The sequence below is a fragment of the Callithrix jacchus genome, chromosome 15, assembly GCF_049354715.1.
Source record: "Callithrix jacchus isolate 240 chromosome 15, calJac240_pri, whole genome shotgun sequence".
Classification (NCBI taxonomy): Eukaryota; Metazoa; Chordata; class Mammalia; order Primates; family Cebidae; genus Callithrix; species Callithrix jacchus.
The window spans coordinates 99,704,392-99,725,805 of record NC_133516.1 but is presented as its reverse complement, the minus strand read 5'-3'; the positions used below and the strand labels follow the sequence as shown (position 1 = coordinate 99,725,805).

At 32.6% G+C, this 21,414-nt stretch overlaps 1 protein-coding gene across 9 annotated transcripts in view; it reads right to left on the bottom strand.

The window, feature by feature from the left end:
• DZIP3 (DAZ interacting zinc finger protein 3) overlaps positions 1-21,414 on the bottom strand; it is a 99,823-nt gene that overhangs the window by 36,307 nt on the left and 42,102 nt on the right. For 6 of the 9 annotated variants that reach the window (XM_008982517.5, XM_078350172.1, XM_002758845.7 and 3 more), the window contains exons 9-18: positions 18,308-18,427; positions 16,869-16,970; positions 15,326-15,418; positions 14,471-14,523; positions 10,084-10,160; positions 7,493-8,110; positions 5,343-5,375; positions 4,206-4,375; positions 3,366-3,410; positions 200-225 (exon numbers count right to left, since the gene is read on the bottom strand). In XM_008982517.5, the coding sequence (XP_008980765.1) occupies positions 200-225; positions 3,366-3,410; positions 4,206-4,375; positions 5,343-5,375; positions 7,493-8,110; positions 10,084-10,160; positions 14,471-14,523; positions 15,326-15,418; positions 16,869-16,970; positions 18,308-18,427 (1,337 nt within the window). The remainder of the gene's footprint in view (positions 1-199; positions 226-3,365; positions 3,411-4,205; positions 4,376-5,342; positions 5,376-7,492; positions 8,111-10,083; positions 10,161-14,470; positions 14,524-15,325; positions 15,419-16,868; positions 16,971-18,307; positions 18,428-21,414) is intronic. The other 3 variants (XM_078350174.1, XM_008982520.5, XM_054246134.2) reach the window with 1 other exon arrangement.

Sequence of the window (21,414 nt, the reverse complement as noted above, 5' to 3'; positions counted from 1 at the left end):
GAAGTTTTCTCAAGGAAAATGAGTCCTAATATGACACATCTTTCTTCTTTGGGGAAGTTTTCCTTGACAAAACTTATAATAAAATGTTTTTATTATTTTCAAGGAAAACTTCCCCAAAGAAGGCATGCTGTGTCATATTAGAAAAGTATGCCTTAAAAATACTAAGAAAAACTTAAAAATTAAATAAAGTAATACTTACACTTGCTCTTCTTTTGAGTCTGTATTCTGAAAAATAACATAAGAATTAGTAATCTATATCAACTACATCAAAACAACGTAATAGTAATATGATTGCCTTTAGGTCAGTGTTTCTCAAAAAATTTTTGATCATGACTAAAGTAAGAAATATATTTCATCATGTCCTATGTACTTACACATATATTTTTAATATTTTTACATAAGTATAAAACTGAAGATTTCCATGAAATAAAACTTACTCATATTGTAGTGATGAACTCTAGTATTCTTTTATTTCTATTTATTCTATTTCCTTTTCTCAAAATGGCAGCTGTGAGCTACTAAATTGGTCTTACAATCTATTACTGAGTCTTGAAACCTGACTTGAAAATCACTAATTCAGATGCTAGAGGTGAGTATTGTGGCTGTTTGTACTGATCAGTATGCCTTTGGACAGGATGTATATAATTCCAATTTATTCCTAAAACTAACTATAAGTGTTCCTGAAAACCTATGCATAAGGAGAAATCAGACTGATACATTAAGAATCTCACAGAAAAAGAAGTGTTAAGAACACAATTTGAAAAAAAATCTTAAAAGCCCAAAACTTTATGTTCGTTAAAAGAAAACTATAACGGCAACATACCAAATAAAGGTAATATCGATGACATTTAACACATATTAAACTAAGAGTATTACAGTATTAATTTCTACCATCCCTTGCACACAAGAAACTTCAGGGTCTCCTTCTCCACAGATACAATGCTGTATGTACAAATTTGTTTACTTTCTTGTCTGTATACTAAGATTTTTGTGTTTCGGTGTCTGACCCTATGCTTAATATACAGTGCCAATTTGATTCTATGATTTAGAATTACTGACTCCTGTCTTCGCTCTAGTGCACTTGAATACCTGAGTTGAAAAGACTTTAGGTTGTTTACAATAAACACATCTAGCATAATGGATTATTTCTCAAATTCCTTTTGGCTCTTCCCACGACAACTTTATGCCAATGAACATATGGCATATGCCACACGAAGCCATCCAATTTGATAGGCTAGATTTATTTCCTGTCATGTTTCCTTTTTCCCAAAGCTTCATCACAAAAGTGTTCTATTCTTTTGCCCAACTTAACCCTGAGTGGAGGATGGGAGGATCTCATTAGCCTCCAAAAGAGTTATTTATAACTGGATACATTAGAAGCCAAATACAAAATACTTAACTGAAGAAAGGGAACATAGAGAGTAGCTACAAAGTTCCCATACCTTCTAGTTAGAAGTTATCTGTATTGTCCCCTCTATTTGCTATACAAATTTTACTTTTCCTTCATACTCTTTCAGAGAGTCCCTGATAGGTCCTTTTAGGATGTCGGATAGACATGTTATATAATGAAATAAGTAACAGAGGACACAATTTCATGCATGGAGCCTTTGTCAGCACTGTATAACACAAGCAAATTTCTACATGCTGTAATTTTTCATGAGAAATTCTGATTAGAGAATTTGGTTTATGTTATTTTATTTTTTTGAAATGGAGCCTCCCTCTAGTTAACTTCACATTTTATAACTGGTTGCTTTGCGCTACAACTAGACAATTTTTTATGCCTATAATAACAGTAATTATTTAAATAAGACTATTCCACATGAAATAATAACATGCATAAATTTTAGCATTTTTATGTCCTAGGACATTTTTTGAGGTCCCACTTTAAAATTTAGGTAAAAGATACAAGATCTCTCTTCTAATGTCCAAATTTTATCTTGATAAAATTATCTTACTTTCAAAAAGTATTTCAACTTGACTTAATAATGTAAATTGAAGAAAACCTTAGGATATTAAAGAAACAAAAGTTCCTAGATATTTGTTGACATTTAATTAAAAAATTACTAGTCATGAATTTCTGAGTGGTATATTTACAATAATATTATTTCCAGTTGTGTTTGTTCCCTTTTTAATTTCAATTTGATGCAGAAATGGGATTTTCATTTAACTAAAATTTGAGAATTTGAGCATTACCATATTTTAATTTTATGGCAGTAAACACAAGACACATTATATGTCCTTGCAACTTAGTTTGGTAGTTTGATAGCTGTAAATTTACTTGGCCAGTTTTATGTAGTATTAGACCCTCTACTAAACAATACTTAGGCAAAAATTTAAAAATCATCAAAATAACAAACTAGTTTGTTTTATCAGATAAGAACTATCTAAAAGTAAGAAAAATATCTCCATACTCACATTTTTAAAATAAAATTTAATTTTCATAACTTTAAAAATAAGTTATAAGTGATTGTTAAATATAACAATGATAATGATATTTTACTTAACAGATTTGAGTATAAAGTATCTTTTTTAAAATCTTGACTTCATAAGTATTTTACAAAATCATCTTTATTGTCTTAGGTTTCATTAATGATTACAATTTGGTTACACTTTCAAAGGACTAACAACATGGGTCACAAGATTGTAGCTGGGCAAATATTCTCATTCAGTTTATAATACGCAGAATATATCAAGGTTTTAAATACATTTTTCAGGCTAGAAAATCATTTTTTCACCACAAAGTTACATAACATGGTGGTTAGCTACATGCTTGATTAAAAAAAGACACGTGGCTTTCCCTGATAGTTTTCCAAGCAATTAAGAGACTTGCAGCTAAAACTGTGCTAGATACTGACTTGTTCATTTTGCAACGGACAAAAATCAAAGCAGCAGCAATGCAAGAAGTTTATATTTGTACCTTTTTGTGCACATTATTGCATTCTGGCATTGTCTCAGACGTAAAGAAAAAAAATCAAGATTTCTCAAAGTTTTGAAAGCTGCTTCTAAACACATCAATAAAGATATGATAAAAATAAGCTGTTCTTAAAACAATGAGTATGCATTTAAAAAATAGTAGAAATTAATGAAATTTCCATGTGACTAATTCAGTCTTATTTGTATATGATGCAAATGTATAAATTACAATTTAGGGAAGTGAAGTATGAAATACCATTTCATATTTCAAAATCATTTCAAAATCATTCAGGGTATAACAAATGTAGGCTTCTCTCTAATGATTTATTAAGTAAGCTATTGAATCATTTGTGCTATATGTCTACTCGAACTAATTTAAGTTCTAATAATGTATTCCTGTATTTAACTCCAGGGTTCATTATCAGTATTATAATGCTAGTATAGGCTCTTACCTTTTTATTCTTAGTCTTTTTCTTTTTCCTTTGTTTACTCTTAACCTAGTAGGTAAAAAATTATTTATTAAATATATAATTCAAACTGCACAATGGGTTATTTTGCAAAATATATTTCCTCTAACCACTGAGATCTTTTGTTTTCTAATATTAAAGATATTTCTTTCTAGCTTCTATGGAAACAATTATTTTTGTTTTATCTTTATTTTAATCCTAGCCTTCTGTCCTTACATAATCACTGATGTATAAAGGAACAAAACATAATGTCAGTAAGGAGGTTACTGATAAGTTCGCAGATGCTCACTTACACACATGGATATGAGTAACAAAAGAGGAAGGCACTTTTTAAAAGCAACATATTCATGCCCATGAGATTAAAAAAAAAAGGTCTAAGAAGAATTTAGTGACTCTATTATAACTGTTACCACTTATTTGTAAAGAAATATGGAGATTCCATTTTGGATCATTTTCATTCTACCTCTGCAAATGGTGTTGAAATATCCCACTTTTCCTTTCTTTCCTTTCTATTTCACACTATGCTTTCTTCTACTTTCCAATACCTTCCTATATCCACTTCGATCGGGATTAAAACAAACATATTATAATCTAGCATCATGCCTGCCATGTAAGTGTTTAATAAATGATGGCAAAATAAATGGTTATGGCAGGAAAGATTATGGAAGGAAGTACTGAGGAGAGGACCACTCCAATTCAAGCTCTGTATAAACACTATGATAAATATAAACTAAAATTATCTGGGATGCCTTAAATATAGCACATGCAACAAATTAAAGGCCCAGAATAAGTTCTTCTGATTCAAATATTAATGAGAGCTTATACTTCCTGGAGATCTTTAAGAGATTCTGTTGAAGATTCACTGGGTATTGAGGCCCCATCTTTATTAATTTCTGCAAACTGTATTTCAGGGTTTGATTTCACATTTATATTGTATTCCATGATAGGTGGACTTAGTTCTTCTTCCTCGTTCTGTAACTCTTCTATTTCAGTACCTAAACATTAAAGACGAAATTCTCAAAATCTAGATTAAATAATTTCAGCTTCTTATCAATATTATAAATAATGTTTGCCCAAAAGAGCAACATTCTCAAAATAGAAATAAAAGATATCTTACTCTTTTCAATTACTCAATGAAAATGTGATGTTCATTTATCAATTACCAAATTACCAAACAGCCTGGAACCTAAATGCCATGTTACCTACTGGTATCTTAAGTAGACTCTAGATATGAGATTCTCTAGAACTTAAGTAGACTCTAAATACTAACTTTTTGCATGTTTTGACCTTGGTCCTATTGATACTGCAACTAGTATTATTTTAGGACATATATCTGAAATATAAAAAAGAAACTAGAAGATCTATTTTTTCTTTTTTCTTTGTTATTCATAAGAGGGATGTGAGCCCCCTATTATGTAACCTTTTCTTTGACACGTTGCTCCTGATATTGCCCCAGAGACTCAGTCTCAAAATTTGAAGACTTTGTCTGACTAGTCTCAGACAGTCTAACAACATTTTACCCCAAACAAATATGTGGTGTTTTTTCTTAAGTATAATTTTAATCGAAGGATATTAATTACACTTAAAAAAAAAAAGCACAAAAATGGAATAAAAAAATTACAACTAATCACCTGGCAGAAAAGCATATAGCTATAAACAATAGACAGACTAAATAAAATTATACATGCTAAATGTCAAACAGATAGAAAAACAGGAAGGTATTTTTTCCTGCTGAAGTTTCTGTAAGTCAAATGGGAGAACATCCTTTTTGGTGAAACCCTGGAGCACATGCACTAAGGCCAGGGCAGAATAAAGCTCTTTCTCCATTCAGCAGACCAGTAGTGACTTGACCACATAATTTTCCAAATTCTTAACAGTTATAGTTTATCTGATCAAATAAAAATTCCATGGGTACCCATTGTTAAAAAGTCACTTACATATTTTATTTTTAAATATACTTACGCTGACTGCCCGTTATTGACTGTAGAGCAATTCCTGTAATACATAAAGAAAAATTTTAGATGTACAATTGCAAATGCAACAGATGAATGTCTGGCTAGGATTAAGAAAAGGCAGAATATCTTTATATTGCACCAATTTATTCTGTAAGCAGCTTGAAAGATAACCAGTTTTGCTCATCAATCCAGTTTAGACAAGGCACAGTCTTTAGATTATTATATAAATGTTATAAACCCATGATTAGAGAAAAAAGAGAGCAAACAAACAAAAATGTGGTATCACAGATAAAGCACTTTAAACCAAGCAACAAGTACTTATGTTTACAGTCCTAGGCCATGAAATAATGGTTAACTATACAGCAAACCTCCACTGAAAGTGGGGCCTTTTCAGCAACCTGATTTACCCGGGTCAGCACTTGTTCTCCTTGCGCATTCATATTTATTGAGCACCTACAATCTATATCAGGCTGTGTTAAGATCTAGACATTGAATGGTGAAGGAAAGAAAGACAATCTTCTTGGAGACTTAGTGGGATGATGGATGTTAATCAAATTACCAGATATCCAAATGAAAAGCAACTATAATAGCTAAGGAAAGAAATATAAGATGCTAAGAAAGCCTCTATTAAAGACCAATAAGCTCTTCAGACTACTTGAGTAAAAGCTGCTTAAAATGCTTTGAATTAAATGAGTACACAAAACTCTTTCTCAAATAATTACTCTATTCTCATGAAGTTTTGTTATTTAAAATCCTAATAGAGTAAATGTATTTTTTAAAACCCAAATTTGTAAGTCAAAGATTCTTGCCTGACTTTCTTATATATCAAACTGTGTCCTTTTCTTTCTTGCTTATATTATGCAAGAAAACAAAGGTATTACAAGCCTTAGTAAATACCAGGACTGAAATTGTACATAACAATTATCTCTGAAGAAAATCCGGACCAGATCACTAGAAACTTATAAAGCTGTATGTTTACACAGCATCGTCAGTTGTTCACTAGGCTGTAAATAACTTGGGACCAGGAAGTTACCCTGAATAGCACAGCAAGGGTTTCAGTGATGTTGACATGCCTTGAACTCTGCTTTCCAAGAGAACAGCTGAGAAGGGATCCTGAGATATGGGAGAGGAGGTCTGAAGTCTTTTCCATATCAACAGACAAGTTGGGGAATGGCTATTGCTGAATACAGACACTTGCATGAATGTTATCTGATTTTTAAAATTACCTACAGCCGGGCCGGGCGCGGTGGCTCAAGCCTGTAATCCCAGCACTTTGTGAGGTCGAGGCGGGTGGATCACGAGGTCAACAGATCGAGACCATCCTGGTCAACATGGTGAAACCCCGTCTCTACTAAAATTACAAAAAATTAGCTGGGCACGGTGGCGCGTGCCTGTAATCCCAGCTACTCAGGAGGCTGAGACAGGAGAATTGCCTGAACCCAGGAGGCGGAGGTTGCGGTGAGCCGAGATTGCGCCATTGCACTCCATCCTGGGTAACAAGAGCGAAACTCCGTCTCAAAAAAAAAAACAAAACAAAAAATTACCTACAGCCAATGAACAGCTGCTAAACTTGTAAACTAAGCAAGGTTCTGCTAGAAAGGAGAAAAAACATATATCCACTGTGTCTAAAAGGACATGTTTGAAACCACATAGCACCTATATGTCATGGTTTTAGACTTTACTAATTTTGGAGAAGTAATAAAATGCCATTTAAAGTGATAAAACTCTACTTAAAAGTCTTCAACGATTTCTTTCTGAAAAATGCAAACTCCTCAATGTGACTAAAAAAATCCTCTTGGATGTGCTCTATTAACGCCAAACGTTTTTACTTTGCTGCAGTATATTTTGTTTCTATACCTTTATTTTTATTTCTCTCTGAAACACCCTTCTCCATCGTCTTCACTTGGCTACTTCTGCATGCCATTAATAATTCTTTAACTATTATATTCTCCAGAAAGCTTTTTTGGACTCCTTTAGCCTAGGATTTCCCATGGTATTCTGGAAACATCTCTAGCACTATAATTTCTATTACCTTCCTAATGGGTCCATTCTCCCAGAAATGTGAGCTCACTGACTCTCTTGCCCTTTACACTGTGCCTGGCACAGAGCAGACATTCAGTGGAAGTTTATTTGCTAAAGTAAATAATCATTTAGTACCTTGTTGATAGCAGGATAACATCCTCTGTATGATTTCTGGTACGGGTATGCCTAGGTAGATGGATAGCTGATGGTAATCAAGGGAGATATTCTCAATGGGATTCTCCTTCACTTTATCAATATCTTCTTGTTTCATCCCAAGGCGCAGAAGAATATCTGAAACTTCTTTCCAAATTGAATTGAATTGTGACTCAGTGAGACCATTCATCAAGATCTCACTAAGGAGGATATCCCTGTATTTGCACAGTCTCAGGATATCTGCAGATTTAGAGATGTCAGAAGATGGTGGTTCCATATTCCATCCGTTTTTGGGTGCAGGGAACACATTCAAATGTTGTATGAGAGCTAGTAGGAGGCATAAGTCAAACTGTTTGGATTGTGGTAACTCCTTGTTTGGAGGAAAAAGCAGATGCCATGATCCACCCAAAGGATGATTGGTCCAAAGATGGTTGTAGTAAGATTCCAGCACATTCTTGTGTATAAGAAGCTCTTTTCTCAAAAGAGGGGGTGGCATAGCCTCATCAAATATTTGCCGAACAACGTCAGTACCAGAAATAATAATTATATGAAGCAGATGATAGAAGTAATTATAATCAAGCTTGAAGATAGGCATTTCATCTGAAAATAAATTTTGGGAAGTCAAGACATTCCACATTAATGATCTTTTTCTTTTTTTTTTTTTTTTTTTTTGAGACGGAGTTTCGCTCTCATTACCCAGGCTGGAGTGCAATGGTGCGATCTCGGCTCACCGCAACCTCCGCCCCCTGGGTTCAGGCAATTCTCCTGCCTCAGCCTCCAGAGTAGCTGGGATTACAAGCACGCGCCACCACGCCCAGCTAATTTTTTGTATTTTTAGTAGAGACGGGGTTTCACCATGTTGACCAGGATGGTCTCCATCTCTTGACCTCGTGATCCACCCGCCTCAGCCTCCCAAAGTGCTGGGATTACAGGCTTGAGCCACCGCGCCCGGCCCAATGCTCTTTTTCTATTTGGCCTCTCATATTTTATCCTTAGCTGCTGCAGGATAAAAACTGTTCCAAAAGAATAAAGCACAGTACACTGCTTTGCCACAACTGATGCTCAATAAGCAAGCTGCTTTCTCTCTGTCAAAAAATCTAAACAGAAACATGTTCCCAAGCAAAAGTAATCAAAGACTAATCACCACAGAAGTCTTTCAACCATCCAAGGTTTTGTTCACGTAAATGATCTTTGGCAACAAAATAGCATCAAAGTATTAGATCTTTAAAAATTCTAAAATTTACCAAGAATGCTAATTGTCAATGTTTAATTATGCTTTACTTAAATAATTATACTTTATCCTAATCCACACTGTCCAACAGAATGTGGTGTGATAAAATGTTTTATATTTGCACTAATACTCGTTGAATACTGGAAATGCTGCTTGGGTGACTAAGAAATTGAATTTTAAATTTAATTTTAATTAACTTAAATTTAAGTAGCCACATATAGCTAGGGACTCCTATACTAGATAGCTCAGATCTATATCAAGAAATGCAAAAAGATCTAGTTCCTTGCTACTCAGAGGGTAGCCCAGAGACCAGCAGCATCAGCATCTACCTGAGGGCCTGTTAGAAAAGCACAGTCTCAGGCCCCACTGCAGACCTACTGAACTGAAATCTGCATTTTAACAAAATCACCAAATATATCAAATATATGTATGATGTTTGAGAAACTCTGATCTAATAAACCTCATCTTCTTACCCCTCCAAAAAAGATAATAAAGTAGATATTTCATCAATAACGTGGAATAAGGCATGAAACTGAACTATTTGGTATTTTCCTGTTTTAATAGTGATTTCGAAGGAGAAAAGTAGGCTGAAGTGAATTAGAGAGTACTAATAATCTGATATATGATGGCATTTGGCTTTTGTATGTATATTGAAATATGCATTTGTCACATAATACAGCTTTATTATTTTATCCTTCAAGATTCTATGTTTCAAGAGATTTTTTAAATTAACACTTTTGCTTGAAATACTTGATATACACTGTGGGAGCAAAGTTAAAATGCAAATGACACAGGGAGCTTCCTTTGAGTTGCCAAATAAGAAGTTGGCTGGACTGCCACCAAACTATTCTTCCAAGAGCCTAGGCTCCCTTAATTAAGGTCTTCGGGTTCTGGGCAGGAAATGTACTAGCATGCTCCTAAACAGCTGGCAGCTAAGTTTAGAGTAGTTGGTCTCAAACTCAAAATGTTCATTCCTTTCATGTAAGGGTACTCTAATGCTTGCTCTACTAAGAAGGAATACAGCAGGGGAAGAAGGGTTGGTAGAAAACCTCTGCTAGGACATAATCCCACAGTATAGTTACAGCTATGCACCAGAACTAGCATGTTTCTCTATAGCATGTATAGCATGTAGTATAGCAAGGTAATGTGAGGTCCATACATCTGCTGATCTTCCTGTCTGTGATTTCCAGCCTACACCAAGTGCTACTTGCTGGTATAAACCCAAGTTCAGTGAATGACAAACACAGTGAAGATGTGGTAGTTAATGGCATGAAAGTTGACAACAGAAGTAAAACATTTTAACACAGTTTTCAATGGAAGGCATATAAAAATAAAATAATACCTTTTGTATTAAATTTTAAACTGATCTTCGGTCTTATATCAGTATCAGCTATTTTCAGAGATACCAACTTTTTATAACTGCAAATGGAAAAAAATTAAGTTACAGTGGAAATAAAATAATGCCAAAGTCAGTCAAGATTTCCAGTATAAGCATGACTATTTTCATCTTCTACTCCTAGAAATAATTCAAGAAGGAGAAAAATAATGGAACAAATAAAGCCCACCAACAATGACAACCCTACACTGTCACTTTCATTGGAATTATCAAGTAAGCAGTAGTGCCAGATTTCATACTAAACACATTACAAACTTCCTTGCAAAAAGGCTGTATGGTAGCAGAAAACAAGGAAAGAAAGCTTTGCATTGTAAAACCAAAAAAGCAAGCAAGCAAACAAAAAATTGCAAACTTGTAAATCCTCCCTGGCCCTCTCTTCACCACATACATTTTTTGGCAATAACTATTCCAAGAAAACCCAACTCATTTAACGCTTAGTGATTAAAAATAATAAAGATGCTAGCATAACGTCAATAAAAATAATTCGAAAATGAAGTAGCAAAATGTATTAACTAGACTAAGCACTAGGTAAATGTTGCCATTAAACAGATAGCTTCACTTTGAAATGAACCACAGAAAACAAAACAAAAAAATATTGGACAACACTACAATGTAAACTTAATGAGGAAAGGGATGTTGGTGGTTATTGTTATTTTTAACTGATTTGATCTCCAGTACCACTATAGCACTGTTAATTACACATTACACTGAAAAAAATGTAAAACTCTAACAATATGAAGTTATTGGCAAAGATACTAAGTAAAAGGTATCTCCTATACGGTTTGTGGGGAGTGTACATTTGTAAAACAATTTGGCAAAAGCTAGTGAAGTTACAGATATACACAGGTGGCCTAGAAAGTCTACTTTTAGGCATACATTCTGGAAATTTTTCTGCTCATACAGACCTAGAGACACGTACAAGAGAGTTCACTGCAAACTATGGTTATAGCCAGGAACTAGAAATAAATATCTATCAATGGTAGAATGATTAAATTAGTGAAGTAACACTCTAAAGTTAGAGCAATAAAATGAAAACACTGAAGTATGATAGTAAGAATGGAATCATACCAAACATGATTTTAAAATGCATAAAACCAAATGTTTCCATATATAATGTTTGAAACAAAAAAATTAAACTATACTTATAAGTAACAATAATTTATAAAATAAGTAGAAATAAAACATATAAAAACAATAGCACAAAAAAGGGAAGAAATGGAAATCTATTATTGCAAGATTCTTACACTATACATGCTGTAGTATAATATTATTTAAAAATAGAATTTAGTAAGTTAAAAATATGTATTGTAAGTCCTCAAGCAATACATAATATCCTCAAAAAAGGGTAAAACTAATAAACCAAATCAGGAAATAAACAATAAAACAGAAAAAGAAAACTGAAAACAACAAGGAAAACAGTAGATTTCCAACCATATAAATTAGTAAAGAAAATTCATATGGAATAAAAAACCCAATTTAAAGGCAGAGATTGTCATTTTGGATATACAAAAGAAAGACCTCTGCCACCTACAAAGATATATGTAGGCTGAAGTAAATTGATGCAAAATACTAAACTAGATATACTTCAATGCACTAATCAAAACAAAGCTGGAATAACTATATTAATATCAGACAAAAACACTTAAGGCAAGAATATTATCAGGGTTCAAAAGAGATGTTAAATAAGAATAAAAGGGTCAAATTGTCAAGAAAAAAGATAACAATCCTAGATTTGTGTGTAGCATTTAATAAAAAAGTTTCTAGATTACAATTATACAGTAGACAAAAAATATAAATAGTAGACTTCAACATTCCCTGAGTAATTGATAGAAAAAGTAATAAAAAATGACATAGAATGCTGAAACAGAGCTGTAAACTAATTTTATCTAATTACTATTTTATTCAAGAGCAGCAGACAGATTCTTTACAAATGCAAGTGCAACCTTCACCAAGATATATAGTAATATGATCATAAAACAGATTACTGCGAGGGGATTAAACTGAAAGTCAGAATCCGGAAAGATAGCTGAAATATTCTCAAATATTTGGCAATTAAACAAATACTCCTAAAGAGCCCATGGTTAAAACATACACACACATGTGAAACTAGAAAACATTTTAAATATAATGAAAATAGTAATAATAAATTTCTACATAGCAAAACATATGGGAACACAGCTAAAGTAATGCTTAATGTAAAATAAGTTTATAAAGAACAAAGGTTTTGTATCAATGATCAAAACTTTCACCTTAAAAAAAATTTTAAAACAAAGCAAATTAAACCCAAAGCAACAAAAGCAAGGAAATTATCAAGACCAAACATCAATGAAATTTAAGCAAAAATATTATAGAAAAATCAAAATTAAAAGTTGATTATTTGAACAGATCAACAAAATTGATAAACTTCTATCCAGAATGATCAAGAAAAAAAACAAAGACACAAATTGCCAACATCAGAAATGAGAAAGGTGACATTGCTACAGAGAAAAGGTCTCTTTGGCTGAAGGAACCAGAAAACTGAAATGGAATCCTGACCAGTAAGAGAATGGGGTAATCCTAAAAGAAAAACCAGTCAGAAAAGAGATCCTCAAATTCTTTCTCACAATGTCTTTGAACACTGAACCACATGTACAGAACAGACTAAAAGCAGCTCAACTAAAGCCAAAAGATCTGGACTGAGACTGGATGCACCACCCAAGAAAGAGTTCAAAGTTCACATCTAGCCAAGTTAGTGGCCTGTCAAAATAAAAGTAAGATTACCCACTAGAGAATAATGGAATCCACAATCTCTACAACTACTTTGTATTTATTGTGGTCTAGCTATGTGCCAGCCATTATGCTACCTGCTGGGAACATCCTAGCAAACAAGATAAAGTTCTTGTATTCATGGAGGTTACACTCAAATGGAGAAGATAGCCAAGAAAGTATAACAAAAGTTAATAAGTGTTTTGATAGGAGACATAGAAGAAATACATCATAGAACATCTACTGTAATCTAAGAAAGGCTTTTCGAAAGTTTTAACTAGGCAAAGTCAAAGGAGCAGGGTATTCCAGGCAAAGCCTGGAGGTCAAATACTAAACCAGATATACTTCAGTGCAAAAACTGGGAAGGTTTCTTGACATAGCACACTGAAGAAACCAAAAGAAGTTCCGTATAGTTGGTACACATATGGTTAAGACTAAAGTGTCAAGGGATGACAATAATGAGTTCAGCTGTGTACAAGGTTAAGTCAAGAGTCAAACTAAAGAATCTGAACTTAATTTTAAAAGCAATGAGAAATTTCCGAAAGATCTTCATGTACAAAGTGATATATTCCAATTTTTATGTTAGAAAAGTCCTGTTGATGGTTATGAAAACAAGAGACTGAATAAAGGAAAGGCTAAAGACAGACACGTTAAGAAGCTGTTTGAGAATTCCAAATGAGAAATAATGATAACCTGATTTCATTTAGTGAAGTAGTAGAGATAGCGCAGAAATAAGAATAAATTTATATTTTAAAAATTAAATTGATAGTACTTTTTTAAAAGTTACAGAGCAGCGGTAGAAAGAAAGATAATGAGTCCAGTTTTGAACATGCTGCATTATAAATATTTTTGAAAAATCAAAATGGAGATATTCAGTATGGAGATAGGTATACAAGGTAAAGCTTTTAGGAGAGAGATATGTGCTAGAGATCAAGATTTGGGCTTCATTAACTAATAAGGGAAAGTTGATGCCTTAGATGTCAATGAAATGTCCCTACTAGATTGAAAAATGGCATTTACACTTTAGACAGAAGAAAAAGCGAATCAATAGATTAGGAGAACTTTTATACTGAAACTTCTAACTTCAGTAGCAAGGCTCTATAATACCTCTATTAATTCCAGTCTTATCAAATATATTACTCTGCAATACAGTTTTCTCATCTAAGAAACAGGAAGATTCTAATTGTAAGATAAGCTTAGTGGTTTGGATAAGTTTTAAAAGATAGAAAAGTCTATTTCATAACGAACTAACTTTAAGAAAAATATCTTTTATCTTTAGAAAAGGATTATTTTCACACTTAATGGGAAAGTATCCACATACTTTTTCTCCATATCTGTTTTACAATGTAAAACATTCCACATACAATTTCTCCATATCTGTTTTAGAATGTAAACATCTAAAATAAGTGGAGTTAGAGAGGGAAACAAATGGAATTAAATATGATTTTTTTCATATACCTAATACTACCTTAAAATTTGATGGAGCTCCATTAGGTGACAGAAACACAGAAGAATTAAGCAACCAAAAAAAAAAATATATATACACAGATTCCAAAAAAGGTAACAGAGTAGCTTATTTTAAACTTACCTTGCTCCTAAATTTTCAATGGTTATATATTCGTCCTTTCTCACAACTTCAAACTGCAAGTAATGGGGAAAAAATTAGCCCTGAAGTACTTCAAGTTTCAAAATTGTGAATGTGATTTCTTAGCCTTAACATTTGAAAACTACAATGAGAGTGAAGCTACACTGAATACAAAACAAACAAAACAGAAATAACAAGGTAAGTAATAAACAATCCTGATCAAAAAAACAAACTAGAATTGACCTTAAAAAAGCAGTTCTACTTTACATCACTATAGGATTTAAATACCAAATCTGAAATACTAAAATAGCATATTTAAAAATAAAGAAATAAATAAGATACATTTCTATTCACAATTTTGGTCTGTTTAGTTATAAACTAAAAATTCAACAAGATATTTCATTAATTAAAACATAAAATGGATATCATCTGAGTGCATTTTATGTAACAGGTACTATATATGATGTTCTACAGATATTTTCATAGGAGGATATTTACAGACTAAAAGAGGTTCAGAAAGTCTAAAATTATTTTGAAACTTAGGTGTCAAAGAATTAGATAAATTCTCATTCTTAGTTCATGATACTTTCTTTATTGCTATACTTATGGCATGTTTTGTCTTTGTTTCTCTTTTTGTGTGTCTTTGTCTTTATTTCTAAATTTTTCTTGTTCTTAAGGACACTTAAATGTTACTTTGCATAAATCATAACAATAAAAAGGTCAAAGAGCCCAGTCACTATCAAAGGGAATATGGCTAGAATCCAATTACGATGATCCCCAAGTCTGTTTCAAGTCAAAAATACTTTTCCAATGAAGGAAAGCAAAAAAAAAAAAAAAAAGAGGAAATAAGATACTCACCAAAATTTTAACAATTCCAGGTACATCACATTGCAGCATCCTTGCCATGTCACCTGTACATCCTTCCTTCAAACATTTCTTCGCAATAAAACTCTAAAGTTATTAATAGAAAAAAATCACTGATGTGCAAATCTGATTATATTTAAATAAATGTTGTTAAAAACAAATGTTCCTAAACTGGAATATGTGAATAAATATTTGAGAGGTAGCTGTTCAAAGATTGTCCATTTCATAAATCAATGGATATCCTATTTAAAATGTATTTCACTCTACATCAAAATTGTCAAGTAGCAATATTACAGACTAAAACGCATTTGTTGCTCCAGAGAAAACAACTTCAAATAAAATGTACTAATTAAGTGAGTGTTAAAGGATTACTGAATTTCTATCAGGGAAAAGGAAAGAATAAAAATGTTACATCCTTTTTCTAGTTCTGGCCTGTGATTTCTTTTGGTTAGGTTGCTCATTTTTCTTTTACTTCTCTTTCTAAAATTCAATAATATTAATTGGCCCCCAAATGAAGGAAATTGTAAAGTATTTATATATCACTTAGAATTGATTAAGTAAATATTTATAAAGTTGTTTTTACAGTATATAATGTGAGTTCATCTGTTTTATCTGTTAATTCTCACAAAAATCCTATGAAATAGGTTTATCTTATCCTTACTTTAGAACTTAAAAATATTAATCTTTGAGCACTTACCAGTCTAATATAATAAATCTAGTAAGTGGCTCAGTCTGGACTTTAACCTAGATCTCCCAACTCCATATTCCGTGCACTTTCTACTACAGCACAATTGCTTTAAAGGGGTTTTCTATTGTTTGCAGAATGTAAACACTATAGAACCAAACATTATAGACCCAACTTATGGTCATCAGCTCACTAAAGAGAAATTAATACAGAGCTGGGCTTAGTATTTCCACTTTAATATTAGTGGCAAATAACTCTATTAAATGTTACATATTGTAATAGTTAATAATTATAACAATCATGTTATATAGAATAGTCATAACTATTATATAACTATGCTATGTTATATAATTATATTATCTATAACTATATATATGTAACTATTATAACTACAGATATTAAAAATTCCAAATATATTTTTCAAGACTATGAAATTTGTCCTTGTTCTTCACCTCTTAAATAGAAATCCTTAAAACTGTATAATTATCCTTTGTGTGTTTATTAAGAAATTCTATTCTATGATCCTACATGCATATATGCAACAGTATTTCTATTCTTAAGAGTATACATTTCTAAAAGGAAGTAAATAAATTGATAGAAACCGCTAAGCTAACCAACTAGTAGTGTATCATCTACAAAGAACTGTTTAATAAATGATGATGATGAATGAAAAGTGGTAGGGAGATAAGCATCAGAGAGAACTGGGAAAGAACAAAGAAGGTAGTAAAAGAAAAAGAAAAAAGAAGTAAAAAGGAGGGAAGTTATGAACAGGAAGAAATGATGGGGAAGAGAACAAAAGAGGAAAGGGTATAGGAAGAAATGCTATTGTAGTTTTAAGAAGGAACATAGTACCTGATCATTTTCACCTGGATATTTTAAATTCTTAAACCTTTTCCAGCAAATTTTGTGGAAATAAACACAGCAATTTTTACTGCACATTAACTGAAAAAATCCCTGGAAAAATATAAAAGTAAGTGTCAGTTAAGGACATAGTGATTCTTATATATAGATAAATAATTATACTAAATCATTTTTAAAACTGTTATACAATTAGATTTTACAAGGTATTCAAAATTTATCAACAGAAATCAGAGATCACCAAATAACTTTACAAGTCGTTTTTACATCACTAAAGACAGGAAAACTAAGACAGTAAAAAAAAAAAAAAAGGTGAATAATTTGAAAAAGTTAATATAATATTTTCCATATGCTCTGTTCAACAAAACATCAGAAACGCAGTGAGGGATATCTACAGAGGAACATGCAATCTACCCATCTTCATCTCCATTTTTACATTTCTCTTTCCACCAACCCCAGCTCCAAACCATTACTGCCTCAATCTCCTCTGTTACCAATCACGAGAACTCAGATTTGCTGCCTTGGTGATAGCCCCTGAGCTACTGCATTATCCGAGGGTATAGATTGCTTGTCCTTTCCATTGCACCCTCCCTGGAAACTACAGCCTTGCTTTTTAAAATTTTTGTTTTGATGACAAAAATTAAATTGTATGCTCAGGTATTGTTGCTGCTACATGCTGTTCATTTGATTAGAACTCTAAAGCATTCTTGGGAAACCTTAGGACTGTATCACCATGTCATCTAAAGCAATACTGAACAAGCCTGACCATGAGCACTGCATCTACCAGGCTCACTTTTCAATCCCTGTCTTAGTCTATTGACTAGATCTTGGTCTTCTCCTTCTCCCCACCTACTGCACTGGCTGTACACGTTATGTCTTGAAATTGAGATTTCAGTTATTTTTTAAAAGTATTGTCTGATTTGCGTAACATCTCATCCTATCTTGTGATATCACAAAATCTTGTTCTGATAGATCCAGAGATCAACAGAGGCTGGTTACATTTTCCCCCTGTCAAGGCCCACAGAAGAGATAATGATCACTTATTTAGTAGCACCATTCCTGAGGAGTGACAGCCTTTCTCCTTAGTCAAATGCTACCATTCTCAACCTCTAACATTTCTAACTATAAAGTAAAGCATTTTTAGATCATTTTCACTGTATGGTTGACTGTGGGAATAATACTTATAACTTCAAATGCATGTGAATTTTACAAAAACCTTAGCAAAACCAATTTATTCTTTTATTGACTCATGAAATATAAATAATTCCTGATCACCCTAAATCTTAACTTCTCAGAGATAACTTTTCAACTGCTTTTCCATTGTAATTAAACAAAGTACTGTTTAAAAATAATTTATGCATATATAATTTTATATGTTTATATATAATTTTTCAATTACATTTTTAAAAAACTGTTAATGACAATCACAGTACCTTATAACTGGTGTTCTTCAAAATGTCAGCTTCACAAGATCGTTCACAATCTAGGTAACTACAAATGGTCTGCTTCATTATATTACTTTCAGTTGTCTTGATAAAATTATTAAGAAGATCCTAGATTTTAAAAACAGAAATAATTCTCATGAATTATTAATAAAAAATTAACACCACAATTAAGCCTACCCATGTTTTACCTTGGTAATATGTCCATATCATATTCCTTTTTGAAGTACTTGTATATATGTATTTTTTTAATAGTAATAAAACATTTCCCTAATTCAAAGTAAACAATGTATAGGAAGGTCCTAAATTAGAAGTACTGGATTTATCAATGAATGATAAAAACATGGAGAATGGAGAGAAGTGTATTTTGAAGCTATACTTCTCTTTATCACCTAATCCATAGCATAACACCTGGCATGTTCCTATCAAGAATTATTTGCTCTGGCCAGGTGTAGTTGCTCACACCTGTAATCCCAGCACTTTGGGAGGCTGAGGTGGGTGGATCACAAGGTCAGGAGTTCAAGACCAGCATGACCAACATGGTGAAGCCCCGTCTCTACTAAAAATACAAAAATTAGCCAGGAGTGGTGGCACATACTTCTAATTCCAGCTACTCTGGAGGCATATGCAGGAGAATCGCTTAAACCCAGGAGGTAGAGGTTGCAGTGAGCTGAGATCATAACACTACACTCCAGCCTGGTCAACAGAGTGAGACAACATCTCAAAAAAAAAAAAAAAAAAAGAAGTATTATTTGCTCTCATCTATACACACAGAAAGACAGTAAATTGCTGGTGTCCAGGAGAATCCTGATCGGAACCAACCCCTAGGTCACTGCATTGGCAGTGGAACAACTGTGGTAGTACAATATAACATTCACTGCCATGATGGACAAAAGTACAGTAGAGAAATATGTTTTCAATGTCTATAGCTACAAATCAGAATATAATTTCTCATTTTAAAATGCTGATTTAATGGCCAGAAGTGGTGGTAATCACAGTATTTTGGGAGGTCAATGCACAAAGCCTGCTTGAGCACAGGAGTTCAAAGCTGCAGTGAGCTATGGGAGCACCATTTCACTACAGCCTGGGTGACAGAATGAGACTCTATCTCTAAAAAACAGTATAAAACACTTAAGAAATAAATGAAATGCTGATTAAATGCAGGTGAATCATGTTATGAGGTCTAAGTTAAATTATTAGATAAGGTCCTTCACATTTATCCTTTAGAGGGAGAGTGTTACAAAATTTCAAATAGTATTACTGCTAATATACTGAGGGTATAAGATAAGATAAATAAGCCTCTAGAAATTATTTCACAAATATCAGCTCTATGCAGGAGGATAAAGTTGAGAAAATTTCCCAGAAAGTAGAAAAAAAATTGAGAAATAAAAAAATTAAAGACTCGGTCTAGTATGAAAGGCATCTGGATAATAAGTATTTCATAGAGAATAAGAGAAAATTAAGAAGATATATCAATATATAAAACAAGAAAATGTTCTAGAAGCAAAAAACAAGTTCAGAACACTGGGGACACAGAAAATATTCTTAACAATTCCCAGAAAGAAAAAAATAAAACAGGTCAAATACAAAAGTTTAAAAATCAGAATAAAATCAAGTTTCTTAAAAGTAGTATTAGAAGTTAAAAGATAACAGAAAAATACACAAGAGGCCAAAGTGGGAGGATTGCTTGAGCCCAGGAGTTTGAGACCAGCTTGGGCAACATAATAAGACCTTGTCTTTACTTAAAAAAAGAATCTTTTTTTTTTAATTAGGCATGTGCCTATAGTCTCAGCTACTTGGGAGGCTGAAGCAAGAGAATGGCTTAAGCACAGGAAGTTGAGGCTGCGGTGAACCATGATCATGCCACTGCACTCCACCCTGGGTGACAGAGAGACCCTGTCTCCAAAAAGAAAAATTATTTTCAACCCACAATTCTATGCTCAAGCAAGATATGAATAGAGCATACAAAGGATAAATTATTTTGATACTTGAAAGGTCTCAAAAACTTTACCTTCCATGCAAGCTCTCTTTTACGGGAAGCTACTAGAGGCTACAGGAGTTGCACCACCAAAAGAAGGGAGCAACCCTAGGAAGGAAAACTTGAATTCTGAGAAACAGAGGATTCCACATAGAAGAAAGGTGAAGAAAATTCCCAGTATGAGAGTGAACAGAAACCTTGAGGCCAGCTTAATAATAAAAACTTACAGCTACTAGTAGAGTAGGATAGGAGAGAGAGAGAGACAGAGAGAAAGAAAATGTGTGTGTGTGTGTGTGTGTGTGGACATATAAGCAAGCTAAACTCTCATCTTTCATAGTAAAAATCAAAAGAGAATATGTTTTAAATAGCAGTATTTTTTTTGAAAAATAAATATCAAAGAAAAATGTCTAGAAAGTTGGAAGCATGCTTCTAAGAAGCAGAATTTCAGCTAGAGATAACAAAACAGGAACTCTTATTTTAAGTCTTTAAATATTATTTTACAAACTGAGTAAGTATATTACTGTGCATAAAATAAAAGTTCACTTAAAAAGTTGGATAACAAAGGAAGCAAAATATTTTTAAAAGAGGAAGAAAAAGAGTAAAACAACCAAGTAAGAGACTGCTTTATGTAGGGATGAAAATTTAGTATTTTTTAAATGCATAAAATTATTACTTTATCAAGTCAAAATTAAAAGTTATATGATTATCTTGACAATGCCAAAAGCTGTCTGCATGTTCTATTGATTACTGAGAGAGGTATATTAAAATATTCCATTGTGATTGGGGATTTAAAAATATTTCAATTTTTGACCCATATATTTTGAAGCTGTATTACTTTCAATTTTGTCAATTTTTGTCCCATATATTTTGAAGCTATATTACTAGGTATATACAAATTTGAGTTGTTACAGCTTCCTAGATAATTGAATTTTGTATTTTTATAAAGTGTCTCTCTTTATTTTGAGTAATGCTTTTGGCCTTAAAGTCAGGCAAAACAAAAAGATCAATAAAGATTTAAAGTTTCTTTAAGGTTTTGAAAAAGATATGTCATTTAAACATTAACCAAGAGAAACCTGGTATAGCCATGTTCATATTTAACAAATTAAAAAGAGAGGCCCAA